The sequence below is a fragment of the Barbatula barbatula genome (assembly GCF_947034865.1).
Source record: "Barbatula barbatula genome assembly, chromosome: 2".
NCBI lineage: Eukaryota > Metazoa > Chordata > Actinopteri > Cypriniformes > Nemacheilidae > Barbatula > Barbatula barbatula.
The window spans coordinates 28,383,152-28,408,133 of NC_136767.1; the positions used below are offsets into that span (position 1 = coordinate 28,383,152).

At 42.1% G+C, this 24,982-nt stretch overlaps 1 protein-coding gene across 6 annotated transcripts in view; it reads right to left on the reverse strand.

Annotated features, from left to right (window-relative positions):
- The window catches only part of tspoap1 (TSPO associated protein 1), a 63,530-nt gene that overhangs the window by 9,605 nt on the left and 28,943 nt on the right, over positions 1-24,982 (reverse strand). For 5 of the 6 annotated variants that reach the window (XM_079448298.1, XM_079448294.1, XM_079448297.1 and 2 more), the window contains exons 4-23: positions 21,286-21,393; positions 20,213-20,341; positions 18,921-19,097; positions 17,777-17,929; positions 12,658-12,819; positions 12,454-12,537; positions 12,289-12,378; positions 11,553-11,675; positions 11,347-11,451; positions 9,917-9,967; positions 9,713-9,745; positions 7,415-7,595; positions 6,696-6,916; positions 5,741-5,847; positions 5,403-5,512; positions 4,228-5,115; positions 3,718-3,869; positions 2,668-3,144; positions 2,109-2,570; positions 1,757-1,915 (exon numbers count right to left, since the gene is read on the reverse strand). In XM_079448298.1, the coding sequence (XP_079304424.1) occupies positions 1,757-1,915; positions 2,109-2,570; positions 2,668-3,144; positions 3,718-3,869; positions 4,228-5,115; positions 5,403-5,512; positions 5,741-5,847; positions 6,696-6,916; positions 7,415-7,595; positions 9,713-9,745; positions 9,917-9,967; positions 11,347-11,451; positions 11,553-11,675; positions 12,289-12,378; positions 12,454-12,537; positions 12,658-12,819; positions 17,777-17,929; positions 18,921-19,097; positions 20,213-20,341; positions 21,286-21,393 (3,972 nt within the window). The remainder of the gene's footprint in view (positions 1-1,756; positions 1,916-2,108; positions 2,571-2,667; positions 3,145-3,717; positions 3,870-4,227; positions 5,116-5,402; positions 5,513-5,740; positions 5,848-6,695; positions 6,917-7,414; positions 7,596-9,712; positions 9,746-9,916; positions 9,968-11,346; positions 11,452-11,552; positions 11,676-12,288; positions 12,379-12,453; positions 12,538-12,657; positions 12,820-17,776; positions 17,930-18,920; positions 19,098-20,212; positions 20,342-21,285; positions 21,394-24,982) is intronic. The other variant, XM_079448295.1, reaches the window with a different exon arrangement.

Consider the following 24,982-nt stretch of genomic DNA (forward strand, 5'->3'; position numbering starts at 1 on the left):
AAAGTGCATGCGCTCTGTGTCCTGGCACAATCCAAAAAAAATTCAAAACCCAGCTCTTAAACCTGTCGAGATTGGTGAGAACGAAGTCTTCACTTTTAGGTGCAAAAGGTTTCAGCCACATTCAAAAAGGATGATGTGGGAAACTGAGATGGCCAGGCATAAGACACACCCGTGAGCGGTCGGCCGGGGCGAGCTCTGCCTGCGGTCTGCACGTCACGGGCAGGTGGCGACAGTAATGACCACCGCCCTCCACCCACCACTCCGAGGACATCTGCTCTAACACCCCCTCTCTAGGATCAAACACATGTGGCTCATCTGTATCCGTTCCATACTCCACATCGATCTCCGTCGACGGTCCGGTGGGCGACATCACGCGGCGCTTGGTCTTGCTTAGTAAATACGGCCCCTGCCTTGTTGCCCCGACCCCGGCCAGGTCACAGGTCATCCTGCTGCGTAGCAGAGCCTCTCTTCTGAGTCTGTCGGCATGTCCTTTGTGCATCGAACGAGGAACGGAGTACAGACCTCCGCCTGTGTCCAACTCCAAATCTTCCTCATCCGGATAGTTGATAGTGTCTACCGTGTCAGCGTAGTGCACTCTAGGTCTGACCCGGCCCGGTTCTCTTCCTCCGTATCTCACCACAGCCGATTCAGATGTGCGTCCTTGTCTGGCGTGGTCGGGGGAATGACGACGACGACCTTCACGTCCCCGTGGGCGCCGTGGGTCACCCGAGGCGGTCCGTCCTGGGGACGATCTGGTGTGGGGTTCAGACTCGGTGTTGTCTTCCTCTTCTGTGACCTCTGGGATGCTGAAGAGCTGCTTGTTGTGGTACGCCTGAGGGGGGAGCTTTATAATCCTCTCCAGGATTTCTTCATCACTGTCCGGTTCCCAATCTTCCGACTGGATTTTTGAAGAGGAGTGATGGGTTTGTTAGAACAGTGAGGGATTGAGAAGTGTGCGAGTATGTGTACGCACATACAGGTGAGGTACAAGTTGATATTGATCGGTGTGAAAATAGAAAATGAAACAAAAGAGAAGAAAATTTAAATGCAACAGGAAATATAAAGAACAGAAAGAGAATACGGCTGACACATCTCTCATACAGGCACAATCCATTGAACCGTCAATTTGTCCATCTGGCAGCCAATCAGAAGAATTATGAACCTTACTATTCAATTATATTTGACCAATGAGATTTCTCTGTGGGCGGTGCTATTCAGGGCGACGTCACAGAGAGAGTAAACAAACGTTCTTTCACGCAAAGGGGTGTAAAAATACACACGGCATGCACGCCGATAAACTATGCGATACCGGCTTCACCATTACGAAAAAAATTAATAATAATAATTGAAAACATTACAAAAATTAAAGCAAAATTCAAGTAACAGATTTATTTCCAAAACATTATTAATAATATTGTTGTTGTTGCCAGAAAATTCACAGTAGCAAAGGTTTATTTTTTTCTTCTGAATATAAATGAAAAAAATGTAATACATTTGTCAATAATAAATCGGTTAAAACGTTATAGTAGGAAAGCTAAACCCTAAAATTACAAAATAAAAGCATCAAAACATTGTTGACCCAGCTCAACCAATAGGATTAAACAGACGTCATGTCGTTAAAAAAGGCAACGGCGCTGTAAAACATATCGTTAATCTAATGCCACAATATATCGTTACCGACCTGTCTCTGATAAAGGATAAATACATTAAAGCAGTTTTTCCTCCAAACATACATTGAGCTGATGTGTGTACATACTCTGCCTGTAGGACCCGTGTTGTAACTCCTTGAGGGGGCGTCCGTGAGGGGCTCAGAGAACAGATCTTCTTCCTCCTCCTCCAGTATGTCGGACAGATCAGATCGACTGCTCTCTCCTTGGTAGTCTGGGGGAGGGTCCAGGAGACCTCCGGCATACACCTGAAAAAAGAAGAATAACTTAACAGCTGCAGAAACGAGTGTGATTTTTCAGACCACTTCCAGTAATTCACCTTTACAAACTTTGTTACAACTGACCATTGAAACTTTTCAACAACGCACTAAAGCTCTCTGAAGTTATTAAAACCACGGTAACATTTTCAGACAAGTTTGCTTTGGACGTTTGGAGAATGACCTTTATTCGAGGTTGAGGTACAGGCCGCAGGAACTCCTCAATGGACACGAGCCTGCTGCCCTCTCGCTCCTCCTCTGTCTCCGACTCGAAGGGCGAAGCATTGAGAGGTCTCAGCGGGTGCGTATCCAGGACGTCCAGAGGATCCTGTCCTGGGATGTTGACTTTGGGAGAGACAGAACTGGCTGATGGAGTGTGAAGTTTGGCACGGGGGTCCTCCAGGAAGTCGGAGAGAGAGGCAACAGGACGTTGAGCACCCGGGCTGTCGGTCTCTCTGATTGGGTTCAGCACAGCCGGGGGTGCACTGCTCTGCAGGGGTGCTGATGCGTGCGCCGGCATGGCCACAGGTGTCGGGACAGCGATGGGCACAGGTAGGGTGGGAGTGGCTAATGCGGGCACAGGTGCTGGCAGGGGAGCAGGCACAGCCATGGTTGCAGGTGCGACGATGGGCACAGGCATGCTCACCTGTTGATGCAACACAGAAACACAAATATTATGTTTTAAATATTTAGTTACTTCTAGTATTGTAATAAGATTTCATGTAGGATAACTCAAAACTCACAGTTGAGTTCTTGTGAGAGGCAGATGGTGATGGAGTCTCCTGTGCTGCCATGGCAACAGATGCTGGGTTGGCCCAGGCTTCAACACAGGAAGCAGCGTGCAGAGGCATCTCATGCGTGACTGCTTTAGGCGTGTTGACGTAGGCTCCCCTGACAGGACCGGTGGAGTGTTCGTCCAGTGTGGCAGCGTGCGTCAGCGTGGGTATTTTGGCAGCAGATAACGTGGCACACACAGCAGGCTCTTGGTTGGCACCGGTGTTGAGGAGACTGGCGTCCGCTGGCACAGACTGGCACTGAGGCAGTGAGGTACCGGACATGATAGCAGGCAGTTTGACTGGCACATTCACAGATAATGAATCCGCAGATTCACCGAACGCCGACATGGTTCGTACGGTGAGCTCACGGGCCACCTGTAACGTCTGGATCTGTGATGGACCAATCAGAGCACTGCCTGCTGTGGGTGACGACACCTCTAACACCTGAAAACAGAAGAGAGAGAGAGAGACATTTAAAGAGTAAATATTACAATGTCTTTAAAATAAAATGTCATGCAGTGTGTAATGTTTCTGTGTGTGAATGTAAGCAGTCTGCCAAGTTGGCAAAAATGTACTCTTTAAAACAACGATTTTATTTTCAAAAGAGCTTTAACTGATTACTTTAATGTAAGTATCAACTTAGTTTCAGATGTTTCTCAGAAAATTGTTTAGGAGATATAGAAGATACTGTAATTGTTTAAATACATGGAGAGTGATAGAGGTGTAAAATGAATGTATATTATAGAGGCAAAATAAACTGGATTTGGGTAAATTTGATGAGTAATGTTTGAGTTCATATTGAGATCTTCAATAATATAGACTTTAGATTCCAGACTTGACAAATCTGAGCTCAGTTTGAGACACTGTTGACATCTCTACTGAAACTCTGAATGGAGACATTTGTGAGGATCGTTTGCTGTCAATTCATCTCACTGAGTTCTAGGAGATCTCATCTGTAATTTTTCGTTTCTTATGGGTATGTGTGATGTAGATTTTTTTGAGAATAAACTTGTTGACCTTCTTCTTGTCTGCGTAGATGGTGTAGCCAGTGACTCTGACACCGTTGGACGTCCCGGCAGCGTCTATGGTGACGGGCAGCCAGCTGATCTGAGCGATTCCCGGAGACGGACCGCATTCCAGCTGCACATCCAGAGGAGCATCAGGAGGACCTACAGGTTAGGGTCATAGGTCAAGCCAAATGACTTAAAAACACATTTATTTTCATTATCTTTGAGCAAAATATAAGAACTTGTTCTGTGTCTGCAACAACTTTCTAGATGATGTCACCAAGCACACGAGGAGTCTTTCAAATCCCACCGTACATAATTGCACTTGCTTTACTAAAAATAAAACTGCATAATAGCCTTATTGTGAATTCTTTTGGCTATGATAATTGTGTAGTGAAGTTCTTATATCTTGACAGCTGGTGCAACACAAAACATTTGAATGAGAAAACAACACAACATTTTAGAGAAATATGGCAGCAGAAGAGGAAAAACTGTGTGACAGCGATGGTTAACATCTCACCTGCGGTCAGGGTGGTGAAAGAGGTCAGTGCGGTTTTCCGTTCTCTGCATTCCGGCGGCAGTTCCCAGGCTGTGCGGTGAGGCCGGGCCTCTACTTTAACGCTGTAATGCAGACTGGGCGTGAGGTTGATGAGGCACAGTGAATAACTTCCCGCTTTGACCAACTCGCACTCTTCAGCGTTCAATGACACGATGTGCACGTAGTTACTGTTGCTAGGCAGCCAGGTCAGACTGGCCGAGGTAGCGGTTACGCGCTCGACGCGGAGATGCGTCGGTGCCACGTAGACGTCCCGTCCGACGAGCATACTACAGCGCAGCTGATCTGAATTCCCGCGTCCCGTTACGCTCTGCACCGCTATCCGATACGACTTCTGCGTCAAGTCAAGCCTCTCCAGAACGGCCTTGGTTTGGGTACCGAAAGGAACGTTGAGTCGCAACTCATGGTCCACGTAGATGTTATAGCTGAAGACAGAACCCCAGCCGGCCGGTATTACCGGAACCTCCCAGCCGACGATGACGCTCTTGGCCAGCTGCTTGATGAGCGTTAGTCTGCGGGGGTAAGGCACGCTGTCCACCCCCACTTCCTCTAGATCCAGGTCCAGGCCGTTGGTGAGCGGGGTGACCGGCGAGGGGGCGGAGGGGTTCGCTTTGGCATTGTCACCAGGGGCAGAAGCCGCCGTGGAGGTCTCCGTCTTCTCCGAGACGCTGTGAGCAAACCGTAAATGATGTTGGTGTAGCCGCTCGCTGCCACTGTGAAAGCTGCTTTCCAGGAAGGAATTATGGGATGTATCGCCTGCCTGGTGAGGGTGGCCGCTCATGAAGTCGTCGTCTGAGACGCGTTCCACAAAGTTGGAGGGAACGAGACCTCTCCGTCCGTCCATCAGTTCGCCTACAGCAGCACAATTATGATCAATTCAATACTATTCTATACAGGATTAAATACAGAACAGACGTAAGCGCCAAAGTTTCATAACATATGTAGCAATGTACGAATAAATATTCAATGTTCCAGAATAAATCTATAACAACACACAATGTAATACAACTATGTTAAAAAATCACTGACTTGTGCCGCATCCTAAACTATACAATTCAATTTCATGAATAATCTTGAATAATCTAACTTTTGCTTCAAAAGTTTGTGACTTGTATGGAGTGATGCAAGATGAAACTCACCTTCATAAAAGCCGTCATCGTCCATGTCTCCATACACATAAATGTATTCTCCTGCTGTGAGGGGCAGCTCCACCTCAGGGTTATCATTAGGACCCTCATAAGGATTATAGCTGCGTACAGAAACAAGCCCCATCATTACAAAATGGCCGTTAAACAAAATCACAAATATCAGCACAAACATTTTCATAACAGCAGGACAATAATAACCACATGATTTCTGTCTAGAAGCATTTCGTTTTTTGTACCAACATGATGCAACAAAAGTAGACAAATATGACAAAAAAAATCTCATTCGACACTGGTGTTGGTTACAGTTCAGGACTGTAATGCTGGTTTACCTGTAACGTGCGATGAAGACCTGGAGTTTGGCCGCTCCTCTACTGACCGAATACTGCGCCGGAGAAACGTCAACATCCAGATCCTCAACCTCACTAGCAGTGTCCACCTGAAACACACACGCAGCATAAGCATACCTATTAAATATCACTTCTTCTGTATGTGGTCGAAAGGTTAAAGGTCATCAGACATACCCACACTGTACACACAACCACTTTTCCATACACATTATGATTTTAAAACTGTACAGACTGTATCTTCTATCCCCTAACCCTGATCATCACGCAACCCTTTCTGCATTTTAACAGTTACAAATAAACATAATTTAGTCTGATTTATAAGATGCCTTCCTAATGGAACCTGGTAGCACTATCTTTGGGTATTCTTGGTCCCTACACTGTAAGACTGCGGTTTTCAACAGGGGGCTGAGGTCCACAAGATGGTCCCAAGCTCTAAAATGTTATATTGGGTAGAAATGTTGAGTTTTTGTGAGTGGGAGGGGCTTTGAATATTGTTAAATACAATGGGGGAGCTTGGAGAAGGTTGATGATGCCTGCTGTGAGGTTTACCAGGACAACACATACACCAATTCAAACATAGAAAAGACCCCAAACAAAAAAAGCTGTGTATTTTAAAGCCTCTTCACCGTGGGAATCCAGTGAAATTACGGAGTCAAAGTAAAGCATGCAGGCAGTTTTTATAGCTCAAGGGTAAAACCTTTTATGGATAATCACTTACAACTACTACAACCTTCATAATCCAGCACAGCACAGATTATCTCACTCGATATCATTTTAGACAGCTGCACGCGCCTCGGGTAACCACTGACCCACGAACAGTTACATCTCACATATAACCTTATAAATCACAGCAGAACTGGCAGATGCTAAACTTCTTTTAGCTAAACAAACACTCCAGCCAGACATTCATTCACATCATTTCAACCGTGTGTCTCACCTCATGTGTAGAGCTGGTCTTTCTTGGACTGGCAGGTTGAGAACCGGCAGATTTTGGCGAGAGGTGGGTGGTGTCAGATTTGGGTGGCGTGGGGCTGGACGTGGAGCCAGATTTCACGCTGATGGAAGGGAGCTCTCTGTGCCTGATGGTCGCCGAGCGCTCGGGACGCGACAGCTCTGCTGCATGCGGAGTCGAACCCGAACGCAGGACAGCAGCAACGTCTAACACAAATGCAGATGTACATGTGATAAGATGACGCTTTAGAGCACATACAAACTCGTGACACGTTAAACATGTGAATAATTCATTCAAATAACACTCTAGCGTTGTCACACGAAGTCTGTTTAGTCGTCTTCAGAAGACACTTGTGTCTAAATAATCGTATGACCTTTTGAACGCTGCCACGTGACGGTTTACTACATCTCACAAAAGAATTTCATGTAAGTGTGTTTTAATGATGGAAATGAAGAATAATCTGTTTATAACTACTGTATGAGTTCATTTCTGATACATGTGTGTACTGTGGTTGACCCCTGAACTCAGCTCAAGAACAGAGAATATTCAATCTATTGGAACCACCATAAATCAATCTGATCAACTTTACTCATCTCTCATCTGCGCATTATGTAAGCTGCAAAACTCATCACACACAACACAGTTTGATTTGAAAGAGGACAACTTTATGAATCTGAAAAAATATATACATTTTTTTGGCTTACCTGAGTCACCGGGAAAGCCCATGCCATTGGTGAACTGGTTCAGACTGGAGCTGGACAGCAGGCCCTGTCCTGACAGATCGATCTTTGAAGCCTGAACTTTGAACTTATCCAGTTCCTGCGAGAGAAGTCCGAACTGCTCGCTCTGACTGCGACATTTGCCCTCCAGCTCCCGAACTTTGGCCTGCACGCAAAGCAAAAACCATTTTGTATAGAATTAATATTAAGCTACATTAATGTGAAAATCGTATCCTGTACATTTGTCTGATGAAGAAAAGCAGGTGCTATTAGCAAACCAAAGCAATGATAAATTGAAAATGTATGATTGCCACAATGACAAAAAATCTGATCTATTTATGACCGGGCAATACAATCTTCAAAATCTGATGTTCTCCCTCAGTTTCTTTTGTCCAAAACAAATATCTTACAAGCAAAATGACCTAAGATATTGAGTTTATGCAAAAGAACAATCTGACACTAACCGTAGTTTATCATTTAGGCAGGGGGGTCAAACAAAATCCACACGAATAATAATAATAAACAGTCAAAGTAAAAAAAACAAATGTGTTTGAATCACAATATTAGGACCTATGCACCATCATTTAACTTGCTTTGGTTAAACGTGCTTCTTGCGGGAAAACAGAGATGTGGAAACATAACTGGCAAGTATAAAGCGGGCAGCAGGTGAGTAGAGCAAACGAAATGAGTGAAAGTTAATGTGCTAAATGTAAACGACATGCCTGCACTGAACTGTTGAGTTCGAGCATAAAGAAAGATGCTTTCACTTCCGGCTCTGTGGTTCAGTTTCCTGGCACACAGAGAGCACCAGGCTCAAAAACACACACGCACGCGATTGTTTCACTACTTGGTGAGGTCATTTCATAAATATCAAGCGAATGATATTTTCAATACCTAAGTCTCGCGCAAACATGCATACAGAATTAGACTGTAAGATAAACTTCATCATTTGAACGGCGTACGGGCGTTTTTATGATGAGATGAAAATGTCTTCACAAGTTAGTTGTCATGATATTTTCCTATGTTAGTGAGGACATTTGATCACGCAATTTAGCTAAATAAACCTATACACGCATACACATAAACATCACTGTCAGCTCTAGAAAATAAAACCAGTTTTAAACTCTCACCTGTGATATCTGCATGTCATCTTTAACTTTATAAGATTATACTGCATCTATGCAACACTCAATTCATATGAGCCCTTGAGGTTATAATAACCTATTGCTATGGCATTAAAGGGTAGCTGAGCAAAGCCTATGTGTTTTGTGCACAACACCAAAAAAACAACAACTATTACAGAGATGTAAGGGACTAGAACTACTATTGGGAAAAGTAACGCACATTTTGCATTAAACGGACACGGGCGGCTGTCAACTGTTCTGAAAGTGTTTTTGATAGGGGTCTGATACCTGCATGCAGTCCAGTGTATTCTGGTTAGCGGTCAACAAAACACAGTGTACAGGAAAGAGAGAAAAAACATCATGCATTTCAAAAGCAGAGCTGATATTAGTTTAGATTATTAAATGCTGCGATCCAGGACCTGTGAAACCACATCACTGGAGGATGCACCAAATCCCACAGAACAGAGTTCAGTTAGGTTTTTTATTGTACGAAAAGATTATACTTCTAAAAGCTTTTAAACCTAAGGTCATATTTTGTTAGTGCGTGATCAAATGCGATTACAGCGAGGAAAGGACACTCATGCTGTACGTGTTACGGCATTATTTGAATTTGATCAGCATGCATCTTCCTGTTGGGCTGGCAGAGCATGACTCTAGAGATGCAATGGTCGCGGGGCTGAACCCCAGGGAAAACACAAACAGATGTCGTTATATAATTATATACATGATAAAAGGCATTCAAGCAAATGCATTAAATGCCAACTGTTGCTAATTTTAAGGTAAACGGATACATTTTGACATCCATTGTATGAACACAAACACGTCAGTGTGAATAAATGAAGTCAATTGGCTCCAATGTCTTAATACCTGTCAATACAGCACGTCTACTGTATATTACAGCTTAATGTTTCTATTCTTCTAATTATTTATATATGTTTTATGTTTATTTCCTTTGCTACGTAAGTCTTGTCCGTTACCGTTATTAATCGTTTGAAAAACCAATCATGCCAATCCAGTACTGTGAAATAAAAATAGGACTAATAGGTAAACAGAGCCCTCTGCAGGATGATGATGCAATCATCAGTGATATAGTTCTGAGAGAGAGAGAGAAACAGGAAGTAGAACACATCAAACAGGAAGTGCACACTCTGTACTGTACCAGCTCTCTGTGCAATACAAGCTGCACCAGATCCTGAGAAAGAGACGATGCAGTTAAACAACATAATACACATGTGAACACACACACACACACACACACCATCTGTTTCTAGTGTCCACTACACACACACCTTTAGTTTTTGTGAAAGGTTTATTAAACGCAACGAGACAAAACAAAACAAAAGGAAAGCGGTATGAAACTCACCTCCAGCATCTGCACGACGCCTTCATGTTCTCGCTTAGCAAATAACTGAGCCTGTAAAACCATAAACACAATATCCGTTATAAAATACACAAAGTATATTATACAGATCTACAAGAAAATCTCTGTCAACAGAATTTGGATCATTTATTATTGGGGGATTTAAATTTTTTTACATATTACAAAGTGGCATTAAAGGGATAGTGCACTCAAAACTTCTGGCATCATTTAATCAGCCTCATGTCATTTTTAACCTTCTAAATGTTTTATTAGATTGGGGTATCATGTTATGTCATGCTTTCTGACTTCTTTACACTGTTAAATGTGCTGGCTTTTCATGGTCAACTTCTGTACTTGATACACTCCCCCAGCACTCCAACTTGTTTCGGAAAGTTTTTTCAGTGACGGATGTTATATAAACAGAGGATATAACGCCGGTTGTGGAGATTGTATGAAACTGGGAGATGCAGCGGTCCCAGTGCTGAAAGATTTCGGACATCAACTGCACACGGTAAGTCAAACTAAGTCATACGTCTGTGTTTGTTGGCAATCGGCGTGCACTTGCATAATGTCAAAAACACGAAGGGATTAATGTGATGATGTGTTGCTGCTTGCTCGTGCTGTAGTTCCATCCCATTCTCCCCACCAGTCCCATCTCTGCCAGCATGTGTTTTTCCGGAAATAATCATACAGCTGCATCTCTCTTTTATAAATTTGATCAAACTAAATACTCTTCGAAGATACGACGTATGCAATTCTTCTGTATAGGTACTCAAGATTAATATGAGATTGGAAGAAACTACCTGTGATATGCGATCTTTAATACATTTCTCTGTGGTTTTGCGTCCATACAATAGAGGTCAATGAGGTTCAGGGATTGTTTGGCTATTAACGTTCTTCAGTGTCATAAAGGTTTGGAACGAGATGAAGGTGAGTAGATGGGTGAACTCAGAGCCGTTGAAAAACAGAGTTACGACACTCACATAGACATCCGTTGGAAGAATGAAATGCGGAAGTAACTCGTGTCATGGAGCGACCAATAGTTACAAACACTGCACTGAAGCCCATTCATTTTAATGTCTCCTAAACGCATTTGCTGAAATGCATTTTAAGAATTTGGGGGACGTATCTTATATTCATAGGACTTATATTCATATTACTCCCCAGACAAAAGGTTGCAATAAATGTAGTCAACGTAGTATTCAGTGTACACAATGTGCAAATATTTTAAGCAAAATTATGCAAATATAGTTGCTGTTTTCTCTCCCGCTAAAATCCATTTAAATAGGTTGACAGCACGGATTTGTTTGGAACTATTGAGGGCTCCATGAACCACGTGACCACACGACGGCGAGATCGATTGTCCTAACTCAACAGCTCTGGGTGAACTATCCCGTAAAGCTAAAGCATAATGACAACAGTGCGTGACCGACCCGCTGTAGCCTCTTAATTTCATCCTGTTTGAACTTTAGGATAGCCAGTGCCTGCTCGTGTTCCAGTTCCAGCTGCTGTCTGCGCTCGGCGACCTCTCGCATGTGCTGCGGCCGCATGCAAACACACACACAACAGTTTATCCACCAAAAATGCTTTCGAAACAATATGTTGACCATTCTTAAGAGCTGTTCGTGAAGAGCGATACCTTCAGGACCTGCTCTAGGTTCTCCAGCTTTGCACGCAGTCGCTGGTTCTCCTCTAGAACAGAACGATGCTGAGCGCTCAACACACAGAGCTCTTCCTTTAGCTCCTCATTTTCAGCCCGAGACTACACAACACAGAAATACAACATATGAACCAAATTGATCTTATAACTTCAGGAACCTGTGCTCAATGAACAGGCTTCTGTCTTTTAAAGTTGAAAATGACAAAAAAAAAAGCCAAGTCCAAATAATATTGTAGTTTCTATTTCATTTAAGTTAGTCTTGAGGGGTTCGTTCAAGTTTGAGAAAGAGAAATAGGGATGCTTGACCTAGCAAACACCAACATTAATGAACTTTATAGAGCAAAGTTATTTTATATTTATTGTTTGGGGGCCTTTTCCATTTTTGATGGGACAGGTACAGTAAAGACAGGAAGTCATGGGGAGGAGAGAGGACAGGATCGGGAAAGGGCCGCGAGCCGGAAGTCAAACCCGGGTCGCCCGTAAGCGTAGTTGCACTACATGTCTACAGCGCTATCCACCCGGCCACAGGCTCCGACTGAGCAAAGTTATTTTTATTTTTTATTGTTTCATTTTGTTTGTTTTTCTTGGTGATAATATTTTTCCTTATTTTTATATACATATTGGTACGCGGCAATGAACTTCGTACCAACATCAATCAAATTCGACTCGACAAGCCCAGCGATGGAGACATATAAGAACAGAAACAAACACACACCTGCTCAAGCAGGTGAGCTTTCCTCCTGAGGAGTTCTGTCTCCTCTACTAAACTCTCATTCCTGCAGCGCTCGTCCTCTAGCTGGTTCTCCTGCAACACACACGAACACACGTTATCCAGACGAACATATTACTATTAGCGAATAGAAAAATAAAACAAACGCACCAAATCGAGGCATTGCTTCCGTCTCTTCTTCACTTCATGTTCCAGACCTTCACATTCTTTCCTCTTGTTGCTGAGCTCACGTTCCTGAGGACACATAGCAGCTAATTCACAAGCATGGAAATGTAATGTGTGGTCTTTTATGTTTTTTCACAATTCTGCTCAAATAAGAACCCTATTTGCATACTAATGCAATCGAGATCCTACCAACAATTGCAGGTGGTCCTCTGCGGTCTGCCCTTCCTTATGGGCGGGGCTCGAGTCCTGTTCCGGTTTCACTTGTTTTTCTGACTCCGCCTCCTCACCAGGAGTCTCCTCCCCCTCAACAGGGGCCTCATCTACAACTGTTGGTGGGGTTTCAAACGCAACCTGAAAATGAAATTTGTACATTTCCGAAGGTTTGTGAGATTCGCCTTTCTTTGTATTCTTTAGTCATTTGGTCACTTAGCTCCTACTGACTCAAAAGGTCAAGGGTCGAGCCTTAGTGGCTAATTTAAGTGACCGCTTGAGCTCTAATTGGACGTATTTGACGCTGGCCAACAGCACAACCGGCTAACAGGATCAGATGGCCGACGCAAAATAGAGAAGTCACATGTAAGCATTCAACACTCTCACTTACTGGCTGACCGACAAATGATGAGTCATGACAGAAGCTGCGTTAAACAATCCCAATGGTATTGAGAAAAATCATTTTGTCATGCACTAACAGGCAGACGGCATTTTAAAGTGACAAATCTGCTTAAACTGCTCGCAATTGCTTGCAATATGAACAAGCAGCATGAAAAATCCTCATTAGCTCAAAGTAACGGCTTATCAGTGTGCTGGTCCAAGCATGGCTCAACGCTTCTCACATGCGAACGTCCGTTTCATCCAAACCCAGAACTGTGTTAACGTACTGCCGTGCGGCTTCATTCCTTATTTTTATTAGCATCACGCCAAAGCAGTTACCATAAGGGCAAAACTGTACACAAATGCGATCACAATAGTGCAATACTTGCATACATTTCTTATTATGAAGTAGATCATATATAGGCATCATATAATACAATGATTGTGTACTGAGTATGACATTGAAAACATAAAAGAATAAGAACTCTTCAAGGTTACTATGCCCTGGTCTGAACTGCAGAGCAAACTGTATGGATTAGTTCGATTTCACATATCAAAGGACAAACACTGGTGCGCTAGTTGATAATCTTGCTAAAATAATCTCTGGCTCGAGTTTGAAATGATTTTACATTGAAATGAATCAATTGAAAGTGCAGCGATGGCAATTATCCAAGTGACCAGGTGATACGCTAATGTCCCTGTAACACCTGCACGATGACAGATTTAATTCAGCCAACAGTCCGACCGCAATATTCAACTGACCATCTCGTGCCGTCCACACTTCAACAAAATATATCTTAAAAGAGCCTGTTCTTGTTCTACAAAGGACAGGCTAATATACTGTATGTCATAAATGTACATCTGCAAACATTCAGTAGAAATCGAAAACCCTAAAACATGGTGCTATATAGCACTAAAAGTGGTTCTTGTCCCGTAATCATAGGGAAACCGCATTAAGGTGTTTCTAAAGGGTCTTCGATGGCATCGCTGTGAAAAACCTTTAAAGCACCTTTATTTTTAAGAGCGTATAGAATCATATCTTGGTGCTTCAGAGGTTATGCACCTATGCAAAGAGTGTTTATTAGTACCTCAAAGGTACATATTGGTTCCAAATGTACCGACCTGTAACCCAATTGGTACACATAAGAACCGTGAAATGCTGTAGTACATGCATGTTTTTCACACAGAGAAAAACCTATAAAAATCGCCGCCTTAGAATTATAAGGTTCTATCTGACATTTTGGTAAAAATGGAGTTATCCACATATTCTTATTCCGTGACAACTATGCCATGATTTTTTTTACGTGTCCATTTTGTGATGTTTTTTAAGAAAACAAAAAGGTTACTACAAAATCTAATTATAATTTGGTGCAATAAGGTTCTATCTGTAAGAACCAATCAGCACTTTGAATGCATACAAGAGGACCTATCAAGATCAGCTTTCTTTGTCATGTCACCGGACTCACAAAAAGTGCAACACAAAACTATTTTTAAAAGAAATCTAAAGGTTGACTGTTTTATTGGTACTCTTGTCAACGAGAGCAGCTCAAACAACATTTTTCTTTTTGTTTTGTCGAGGAGATAGATTTTTTTTATTTATAGATACCACACTAACCTTCTTTACACATTATTATACATTAATTTCATGTTTTAACAAAAGTTATAAGTAAATTGTTTGTGTTGCTTGAAAAAATACTTACATTTGCATTTAGTCATTTAGCAGACGCTTTTATCCAAAGCGACTTACAAATGAGGTAAACAATGAAAGCAATTGGAACAACATAAATTTGACAAAAAGCATAAGTGCAATAGAACTGGTCTCATGTAGCCCACCGCAATATACGAAGCTACGTTTAACTTTTTTGAAAGGGTAGAAAAAAGATTGAAGTCCGAACTGATCGGTGAGGTGTTGACCGAAGAGATGTGTTTTCAGCTGATTATTAAAGATTGCAACATAATCTGCTGAGCTAAGGTTCGATTTTCCAGATAGAACCTTATAATTCTAAACCGAAAGAGATTTTTCAGAATCAGAAGGTTCAAGAAAATGTACAAATGTCAGAAAATGTTGATATTGTACATTTGTAATACATAAAATGTCATGTGTAAATGAGATTTGTTTGGTATATGAAATGCAAAAACATCAAAAAGCTCAATATCTCAAAACTACACAAACCTCAGATAGAACCTTATAATTCCAAGGCGACGAAATGTAGAGAATTAATATATACAGTATATAAAGGGACACATTTTTTCGAAAGATCTATTGGCAGAAATGCATTATATAGTACATAACTCTGTCTTCAGAAGTGTATAAAGACCTTACATAAAGAAGCGTTGTGTTTTTATAATCTTAGAATGAGCTATTTCTATGTACATACACCGCGGGTCCCCTTACATGGGATTCGCCATGTTGTTTCTACAGTAGCCCTAAACGGACAAACTTCTCTACAGAGCGTGTTTCATAAATACGTTATTTCCTCCTGCAGACAGTAATACCATGGTACTGCATAATTCCTACACTCATATACTTTGATATTTACTATATAGCACTAATATATTAATATAGTCAGAAGTCACTTAGTTTAACAGTAGAAGGAGAACGCATCAGATTTAGTGCTAAATATTCTTCTGTATGATTTTAACCTACATTTAAACATACAGGGCATCCAAATTTGATGTCAGATACAATTTACCTAGACAAAAAAATTACTCTTTTAAACAACATTTCACAATTCTTGAAAATTACATTTTAGCGGAAGAGACATAAAAGTAGAAATGTTAAAAGAAATGCCAGAAAACAGTAACATAAATTCCATATATTTAAAAACAATACCACGCATTTTAGTAGTGCTGATAACACACAAATTTATAAGGTAAATCCACAGTTTAATTGTAAATTTCAAGCAGAAGTCACCACGACAAACAGCAGTTTTGCCCCAAATTACATTATATTAATCTCTCATGTCAAAGGCCTGCGGGTGGCTAATGCTAACACTCATTCAACATCCCTCACTAGAGCTCTGTAAAGACCTGGAACGTGATCAAATAATGACAGTAGGTAACAGGTTTTTATGTGAAAGCAACCATTCAGTTCAAGTCTTATTTTCTCAAGCCCTGCGGCGCTACGGAGGGCGCTTCTATCCCTGACGCAGACCTCCGTTGGCTGTAAGCACATTGCTGTAATCCCCATGGACTCCTGAAACAGGTAACTGGATCATTTCTTTAAAAAGCACCTTAATGGATTGGCCTGCTTGCAGCTGGTTTTCTTGCCGTATGTGCATGACACCTACAGAAGGTAAAAGCTGCAAGCATCTTTCTCGGGCGTCTTAGATTTGCTGTTGCATTCTGCGCCGTGACACCATGTTCCCAACAGCTGTCTGTGCTAAAAACACTGCATTTTACATGCATCATCCAAACAAATGCATCCCTTCTGCAGTAATGCAACTGTTCATTGGACAAAAGTAGGACGCCAAACTATACAATCAAAAGATCTATACGATTTGACTTACAAATCTACTTACTGTAGGCTGAAGAACTTGAAAGGGTTGTAATCATACATAAGCATTATAATCTCTCCCGGATGTGACCTACCCCTCTCCTGCAGGCCCTTGAATAGCAAAGCGCTTCAGTTGTATGTGTGTCCCTCACCTCGTGGACCCAGAGCAGGGACGGCCGCAAAATCCTTCGGTTTGCTTTTGGCTAAAGTCGAACCTACCATCCAAAACCCTCTCAACGCTACCACGGTAACAGCCGGAGGATTATGGGACCGTACCATTGTGCTGTCACAGGGGATTAAAGTGCACACAACATGGCTCTGTTCTGTATGTGTATGTGCGACCAGATTACCAACACTGGCCTTCTCATCCGAGCTTTACATGGACGGTAGGGACAACTGAGATTGACACTTCAAACCGGCCTGTGTGTGTGTGTGTGTGTGTCTGTGTGTGTGTGCGTGTGTGTGCAGGACGTAATGCTGCAGGCGTCATTGCAAGGAAAGAGGGACCAGTCAAATGTAGACACATGACTTAACTTATACATACTATTTAATCATTAATAATTATTTACTATTTACTATTATTAAATTCTAAATTAAGCTCCGTTTTTGGAAGAACTAATATGATAACATTTTGTGAGATCACATTTCTTAAATAACTACAATGTCATTTTGAAATATTACATAAAAAAGTATTTTTTCTAAAAATGTATATACTGATGATGATGAGATATAATAATATAGCGTTGATGATGAGATATATATATATATTATAAATGAGGAACTACTGGAAGGCCCTATAAGAGCCTTGATCCTAATACATCTGCTGCTCTCTCACTCTCTCTCTCGCTCGCTCTCTTTCCTATTCGCTGTTTTTGCTTAAGCATATGGCATTTTGGCTCCTTAGCAAGTATGACAGACTATGGTGTAACCGATTACAGTACATACTCCGCAAAACAAAGATCATGAACATTAAAAAACATGCAATGCCTTATAAACACACAATAAGCCCTGAAATACGCGCACACACACTCGCGCATGCCCGCTAATCCTGCCACCCCCCTTCAAAAAGGAAATGATTCGGAAGTGGAAAGAATCCTCCAGAGTCCACTGATAAGATTATGTCGGGATGGTTAGTATGTATATGAGTTACTGTTGAAATTCTAGTTGATAAACACAATTTGATAAATACAATTTCATCATTCTCATTGTCAATTGTCTCACCTCGACCAGTATGTCCTGTCTGTCTGGAGGGGTTTCACTTGTCGCATTGCTCTGATCTCTGCTGGAGGTGACAGACAGCTGTCTCTGCAGACGCAACACCTCCTTCTGAGACTCCTTCAGGAGGCGCTCAAAGTCACTCACTACGACAGGACCCTGAGAGAGAGAGACAGAGAGACAGAGAGACAGAGAGAGAGAGAGAGAGAGAGAGAGAGAGAGAGAGAGAGAGAGAGAGAGAGAGAGAGAGAGAGAGAGAGAGAGAGAGAGAGAGAGAGAGAAGAGAGAGAGAAAGAGAGAGAGAAAGAGAGAGAGAAAGAGAGAGAGAAAGAGAGACATCAACACATCTCTCTTTTTGATGCATTGTTTTTGTATGTCACAGGCTGCATTTATATAAACCCGAAGGGTTTAAAAGCAGCAATATAAAGCTTGTACTTTTTGTAACACAAAATATATTAATTATTCTGTACAAACAGGTAGCAGTATTCTTTAGAAGCACTGATGGGAGTATACAGCCAAAGAAAAAACATTCAGAATTATTTGTATTTAAAAGCAGCATTTCTAGATTTATTGTGGCCATTCCAGTCCAGTGTCTGTTGAATTTCAACAGAATCAAACCTCAGGAGTGACAAAAGTCATCCGACAGCAACATGAAAGAGGGACAGAATATACATGTAAATACATGTACAAATATTAATGTTGTATTACTTAAAAGTGAATATGAACTTTCTTTGCAGTATTTGAGGTCTGAAAAAATACAGCACATCTTTCTCCAGTTTCACCTTCTACAAAAAATGCTAATAGAAACAACAATCCGGGATATCTGGTCTTTGAAATGGCTTCATAATATTTCCGGCGGCTGTATGTTTCAAAGTTTCAAAATAAATCGAGACGGGCAGTTTACGTCTGGTCACAACTCAACATTTCTCCAGCAGGGGGAGACAACAGTTTTGATAGTAAAAGGTCATGTGGGTCCGAACAACTAACTTGCATAAGCAACTAAATTATTTACATATTACTGCAGACATCTGACCAAGCAGAAATATTGCTAAGTTTATTAAAAACATCATGAAATCTTAAGAGAATGTTGTGTGTGTTATGAATGTTTGTATATGTTGTGCATGTATACTGTGTTGTGTGTGTCGAGCACCTTTCCCGGCCGCAGTTGTGCTTCCAGTTGTATGCAGTCGTGCTGCAGTGATGCGATCTGTTTGTCTTTACACAGAAGCGTGTCAGCGTGCTGCGCCAGGTCTCTGGCTCTCTGACGGGCAAACGCACGCTTGTACTGCTCCACTGCACCCGCTCTCACAGGCATGGGGGAATTTACCTGAGAGAGACACACGGAGAGGATTTAAGACAAACTTGAATCGAGCCGTCAATCAAAACATTCCCCCAATCATAACATAGATTACAGTAACAAATGTAATACAACGACCACATTTTTACAAGCAGATTTATTATTTATATCATTCAACTTTACTTTCTGTGAAAGTTGTGATTCATATTTACAAAATTGATAATTTAACTTCTTTATAAATATAACTGATACTGAGACTGATACTAACATATTAATAACGTTTCATCTTTTATGACGCTCCCAAACTATTTATAATAGTCATCCAATTTATTTATGATAGGCTATTAAAAAGCATGATTTTAATGTCTTCACAATTTATAAACAAGAAAAAAGATCTTGAAATAAATGTGGAGTGGTCGTGTGTGTGTGTGTGTGTGTGTGCGCGCTTCACAGACAGACAACAGGTGTCAGGCTGTCACCATTACCCATGAGCACCGGCGAGTTGACAGGTGGCCGCACAGGTGGATTAGAGTTTCAGCAAAACACACATAAAGGGATGAAATGACCCGGACAAACTTTCTGTTCTGTTTTTTATATTGTAGGTAGTTTCATCTTGTGTTACGTGAAGGTAGATCTCATTGTAAACAAAAAAATCTTTAATGTTTCTACTGTAAATATCAATGGCGGTTAGGGACAAAAGACTTCTGCTGTTCAAACAACTGTTCAAAAACCTCAGAGTCTGGTTTGGGTTGGACTGGAAGAGTGCAAACACTGGGTGTGCGGGACACGGCACTAAGTTACTCATGGTTTTCAGCAGGAGAAAGATCAGACAGACAAAAGGCCACAAAAGCACTTGAATATTGATTTAATAGGGTTGTTAAATTAGATCTTGTACGGTTTTAGAAGACCTAGTATGTGAGGATGTGTGTTTTTATGCACTTTTGTACTTTCAATGTATGGCCAATGTTTATTGTGAACATTCTGCAAAACATCTTGACATGGGGTGTCTACAGAATGTTTATTTTATGGACTGACAACCGAAACCTGTTTAAATAGTAAAATTCCATCGTAAGTACAAAGTAAGTACGAAACCACTAGAAACTCCAATATAAGAAAGGAAAAGAAGCTGCAGAATGACTTCTCACCACTTTCAGGTTGGCCTCCTGCAGTTTGCGAGCTCTCTCCTCCAGACGCTTGGCGATGATGGCGAGTTCGGTGTTCTTCTTTCTCAAGCGCTTCACCTTCTCCTCCGTCTCTGGAGAACTGCTCTTCCGCTGAGAAAAGAGAGAGACAGAGAACAAGATTTAGAGGGGCAGATCGGAAGTGAAATACAATTGAAATGTTTAACAACATCAATGTGTCAAATCTTCACATTTCTGTCCCAACAGCTTATCGGACAGTAATATTAATGAAAGCAAAGTTATACAAAACACACTTTTGACTTTATTTTCACATCTTGCATTATTATTTTTATAATTATTAAAGATATAATAACTTCCATTGACACAAACTATTAAATATGTATTCTTTAATTATATGTATTTAATAAATCTTTTGTTATTTTTCATGATCATATCTGTTTTTATTTCTATATTATATCTTTATTTGATGCCCGTTTGCTCTTCGTTCTGTCCACACTGTGTTTTTTGTACAATGCAAAACTGAGAAAAGCACTTTACTCATAAACTTGGCTTAAAGTGATAGTTCACCCAAAAATGAAAATGATGTCGTCATTTACTCGCCCTCTTGTCATTTCAAACCTTTATGACTATCTTACTTCCACAGAACACAAAAGAAGATATATTTAAAGAAAGTTGGTAACCGAACGGCACTGGACTTAATTCACTATTGTATGGACACAAAACCAATGCAAGGGAATGGGGTCCAGTTATCAATATTTTTCTAAATATCCTCTTTTGTGTTCTGCAGAAGAAAGAAAGTCACACGGATTTGAAATGACAAGAGGGTAAATGTACTATCACGTTAAAAATGAACTTGGCACACAGGCAAATCAAAGTAAACGAATAAAAGTACATGTGCATAACAGATAGGAAAAAGCATCCCTGCTGAAACATATTGTACATAGCGAATGATCCACAATGTAATCTAGGCTTTAAAACAAGACTTCCATTAAAAACTATATTAAACGACAAATCTGACAAGCTCATCTGCAAACTGACAAGAATCAGATGATCTTTACGGTGATAAAGCGACTCACCAGGATCTTGTTCTCCTCTGTGAGGTTGTTGCAAGTCTTCTCTGTCTCCTCCAGAGCTCGGAGAAGCTCCGAGTTCTGCCGCACGAGAAAACCATAATCCCTGCCGCTCTGTTGGACACATACAGCAGAAGAAAAGTGAGTCTGGAGGGACAGATCCAACCATTAGCGCTCGAACCCTAAACATTTATCAGAGCGTCTATATCGTCTCGGCTTAATTCATCTGCTGAGAAAGCAAGAGAATAAAAGACCGAACAGCTGAACGCTGAGGAAGGCAACATTTCTGATGACAGAAAACCGCTGAAACAAAGTACACAAAACAAAGCAGATAAAAACGAATAAACCATATGGTTTGAGAGTGAGATCCAACTGATTTATAGTCCGCGAGGAGTCATTAGTTTGAAAACCTTTCGCTGGATTTCGGTCATGTGCTTTGCATTTCTCCTCAGTTAAGAAGACCCTCTGCCCGCTGGCTGCATGTGAAGGGTGACAGCTTTGATTTTACACACTGCTGCCCGCGGTCGAGCATGTGTGTTTTCATTCCTGTAATGCCAGCTGGTATCATTTCAGCAATGGGGAGGGGTTTCGGTATGAAATGATTTGGCACTGACCGACAATTAAAAGATGTAAATTTGAATCGTTTTTAAGGTGGCTGTATCAGCTGGGGCTTTTGTAATGTTGAGCGGCCAAATATGAAGCAAATGACATTTAGATAGCATTACATGGAAACGCACACACACACGGACAGACACGTTCACACTCTCACACATTCACACATCATCATCTTCACAATCTCAATGACAAAGGCAAGCAGCCAGTTCCAACAGGATCAGGAACAGTTGCCTAAAACAGTAGACGCAGACAAACAGTAAAGATACCGTAAAGAACTGCTTTGTCAAAATGTTTTCTCTTAAGGAGCATCACATCAGTGGAATACCATACCACAATCCATCAGAGAGTGTACATTATTAATAAAGTTATATTTCTATATTAATACTATCTTTTGTAATATTATGTAATTTATTTAATAATTAATTTGTAACATTAATAATGAAATATTATGTATATATATTCCCTTTATTATTACCTGAATTTGTTATGTTTAGGTGGATTTAGGTGAAATTATGTATAATTTGTTCTATTGTCTTTGTAGCTTCTTGGCCATAATAGCATCTGGAAAAACGTTAACTAGCCTTCTGGCTAGTTTATTTGATTCATGTACACTAACTCTTCTGAAATAAACAATAAACAACAACAATATAGTCATAATAAAAAATAGAATAAGCTTTTATCACTCAATTGTCTAATACTTTCTTCTTATTTGAAACAAATCAAATAGAATAAAAACCATAACACTCACAACAGTTTCAAATGATATTTCATCCAATTATTTATCTATCAAATGCACCTTCAGTCATACAGAACAAAGTGTTCAACCAAATCAAACTGCATTGGTTACAGTAGCTCACTTAACGGTGACATGAACGACGGGGTCATCCCTCTACGGGACTGTTAGGTAAAATGGACGTCTTCTCATTACTGAGGCATTTGCGGTGGATGCTCGTCATCATTTTGTGCCGATTATTGATCGGCTGAGCTGTTTAACAATGCCAAGAATCTCTCTATTAAAACTTCAACTTTCACTTCCACCATAATAGAGTCAGCCGGGGTTTGTCATCTGCAATTACGCCATTATTTAATATGCATCCATATTAACAATTACAGCTGATAATCGAACACACATGAATTTGTAATTACTTCCAGAAACACATACAAAGACATCATTCTCTCTCTCTCTCTCTCTCTCTCTCTCTCTCTCTCTCTCTCTCTCCTATCAACGTAGATGCAAACAGAGATAATTGCAGACTGCATGCTGCTTCCAAGCACACCCTGACCCAGCGACCAGCCTGGAAGCGGTTTCCATGGCGATGCTGTTTTGATGGTCCGTTTCAGTTTAAGGCCATCGAGTTAGTTTCTCTGCGGAAATAACATTAACAAACACGTAATGAATGATACAGATGGTGACCCCAGTGATATTGTCAGGAACGCGGAAAGAGAACCCAAGTGCAGGCAGCGAAACAGGGTTTAAACAGGATTTTAATAAATAATAAACAGGAACAAAACAAAAACCCACGAGGAGGTAAACAGGGAACACAATAAACTGAAGACTAACACTTGACAAGAACTACAACAACACCTAGACTAACAAAACAAAACACTCACACTGACTTGACTTGACTAGACTATCAATGACAAAGACTCCAAGACATGGCATGGCAAAAAGCATGAAACATGTACAACGAACGAGCACAAGACAATAGACAAGAGGGTATTATATAGGGAGACTAACTAAGGGGATAACGATAGGCAGGTGTGGGTAATGCGACACAGGAGGAGAGCAATACTAGAAACGAGAGGGGCAGGGCCAAATGACGAGACAGGAGAGAACGCATATTATGTCCTGATTGACCATAATATGATCCTCTCCACATAAAACACGTGGGTCTGTCATGATTCTGCCCCTAGACCAGAAAATCAAGACAAGAGCAGGCAGAATCATGACAGGACCCCCCCCTTTAATGAACGCCCCCTGGCGTTCACCAAAGGAGCAGACTAACGAGACAAGACTGACTGGGAAACGGACAACATCCAACAAAACATGGTAAAAAACAACAAGGGCAGACAGGCAAGAATAATCAATGGGTTGGGGTGACATAATAAAAATAACAAACAGGGGAGGGGGGGTGGGGGAACACAAGAGTTCATTGGGGGAACACAAGAGTCCGGGGGGGTAAATCCGTAGGGATTGGAATAAGGGGGAACAGTTCTTGTCCCTGGCGCTCGGAAGCGCGGAGTCCCAGGGGACTTAGGGGACACCCTGGGGGGCGGCGCTCGAGAGCGCAAAGTCCCAGGGGCTGTAGGAGTCCCCGGCTGAGGAACATGGCTTGAGGCCGGCTGGAAGGCCGGCTGAGGAACATGGCTTGAGGCCGGCTGGAAGGCCGGCTGAGGAACATGGCTTGAGGCCGGCTGGAAGGCCGGCTGAGGAACATGGCTTGAGGCCGGCTGGAAGGCCGGCTGAGGAACATGGCTTGAGGCCGGCTGGAAGGCCGGCTGAGGAACATGGCTTGAGGCCGGCTGGAAGGCCGGCTGAGGAACAGGACTGGGCGCCTGCGGGACCACCGGACTCGGGACCACCGGACTCGGGACCACCGGACTCGGGACCACCGGACTTGACGGGACCACCGGACTTGACGGGACCACCGGACTTGACGGGACCACCGGACTTGACGGGACCACCGGACTTGACGGGACCACCGGACTTGACGGGACCACCGGACTTGACGGGACCACCGGACTTGACGGGACCACCGGACTTGATGGGACCACCGGACTTGACGGGACCACCGGGACCACCGGACTTGACGGGACCACCGGGACCACCGGACTTGACGGGACCACCGGGACCACCGGACTCCGAGCCGCCCTCCGTTGCCTCTTCTTCTTCTGCCGAGCCACCCGCCTGGTGGTCGGCTGCAGGAACGAAGTGAATGGGATGGGCGGCTCGGGATTGGAGGCCTCGGACGAGGACCCCCAGGATTCCCGTCTCCCCCGCTTGCCAGTGAGACTGGGCGGTTGTGGAGAGGCTGCCGAGGCTGGAGAGAGGTGCGTGGCAATGCCCACAACACCCATCTGCAGAGGA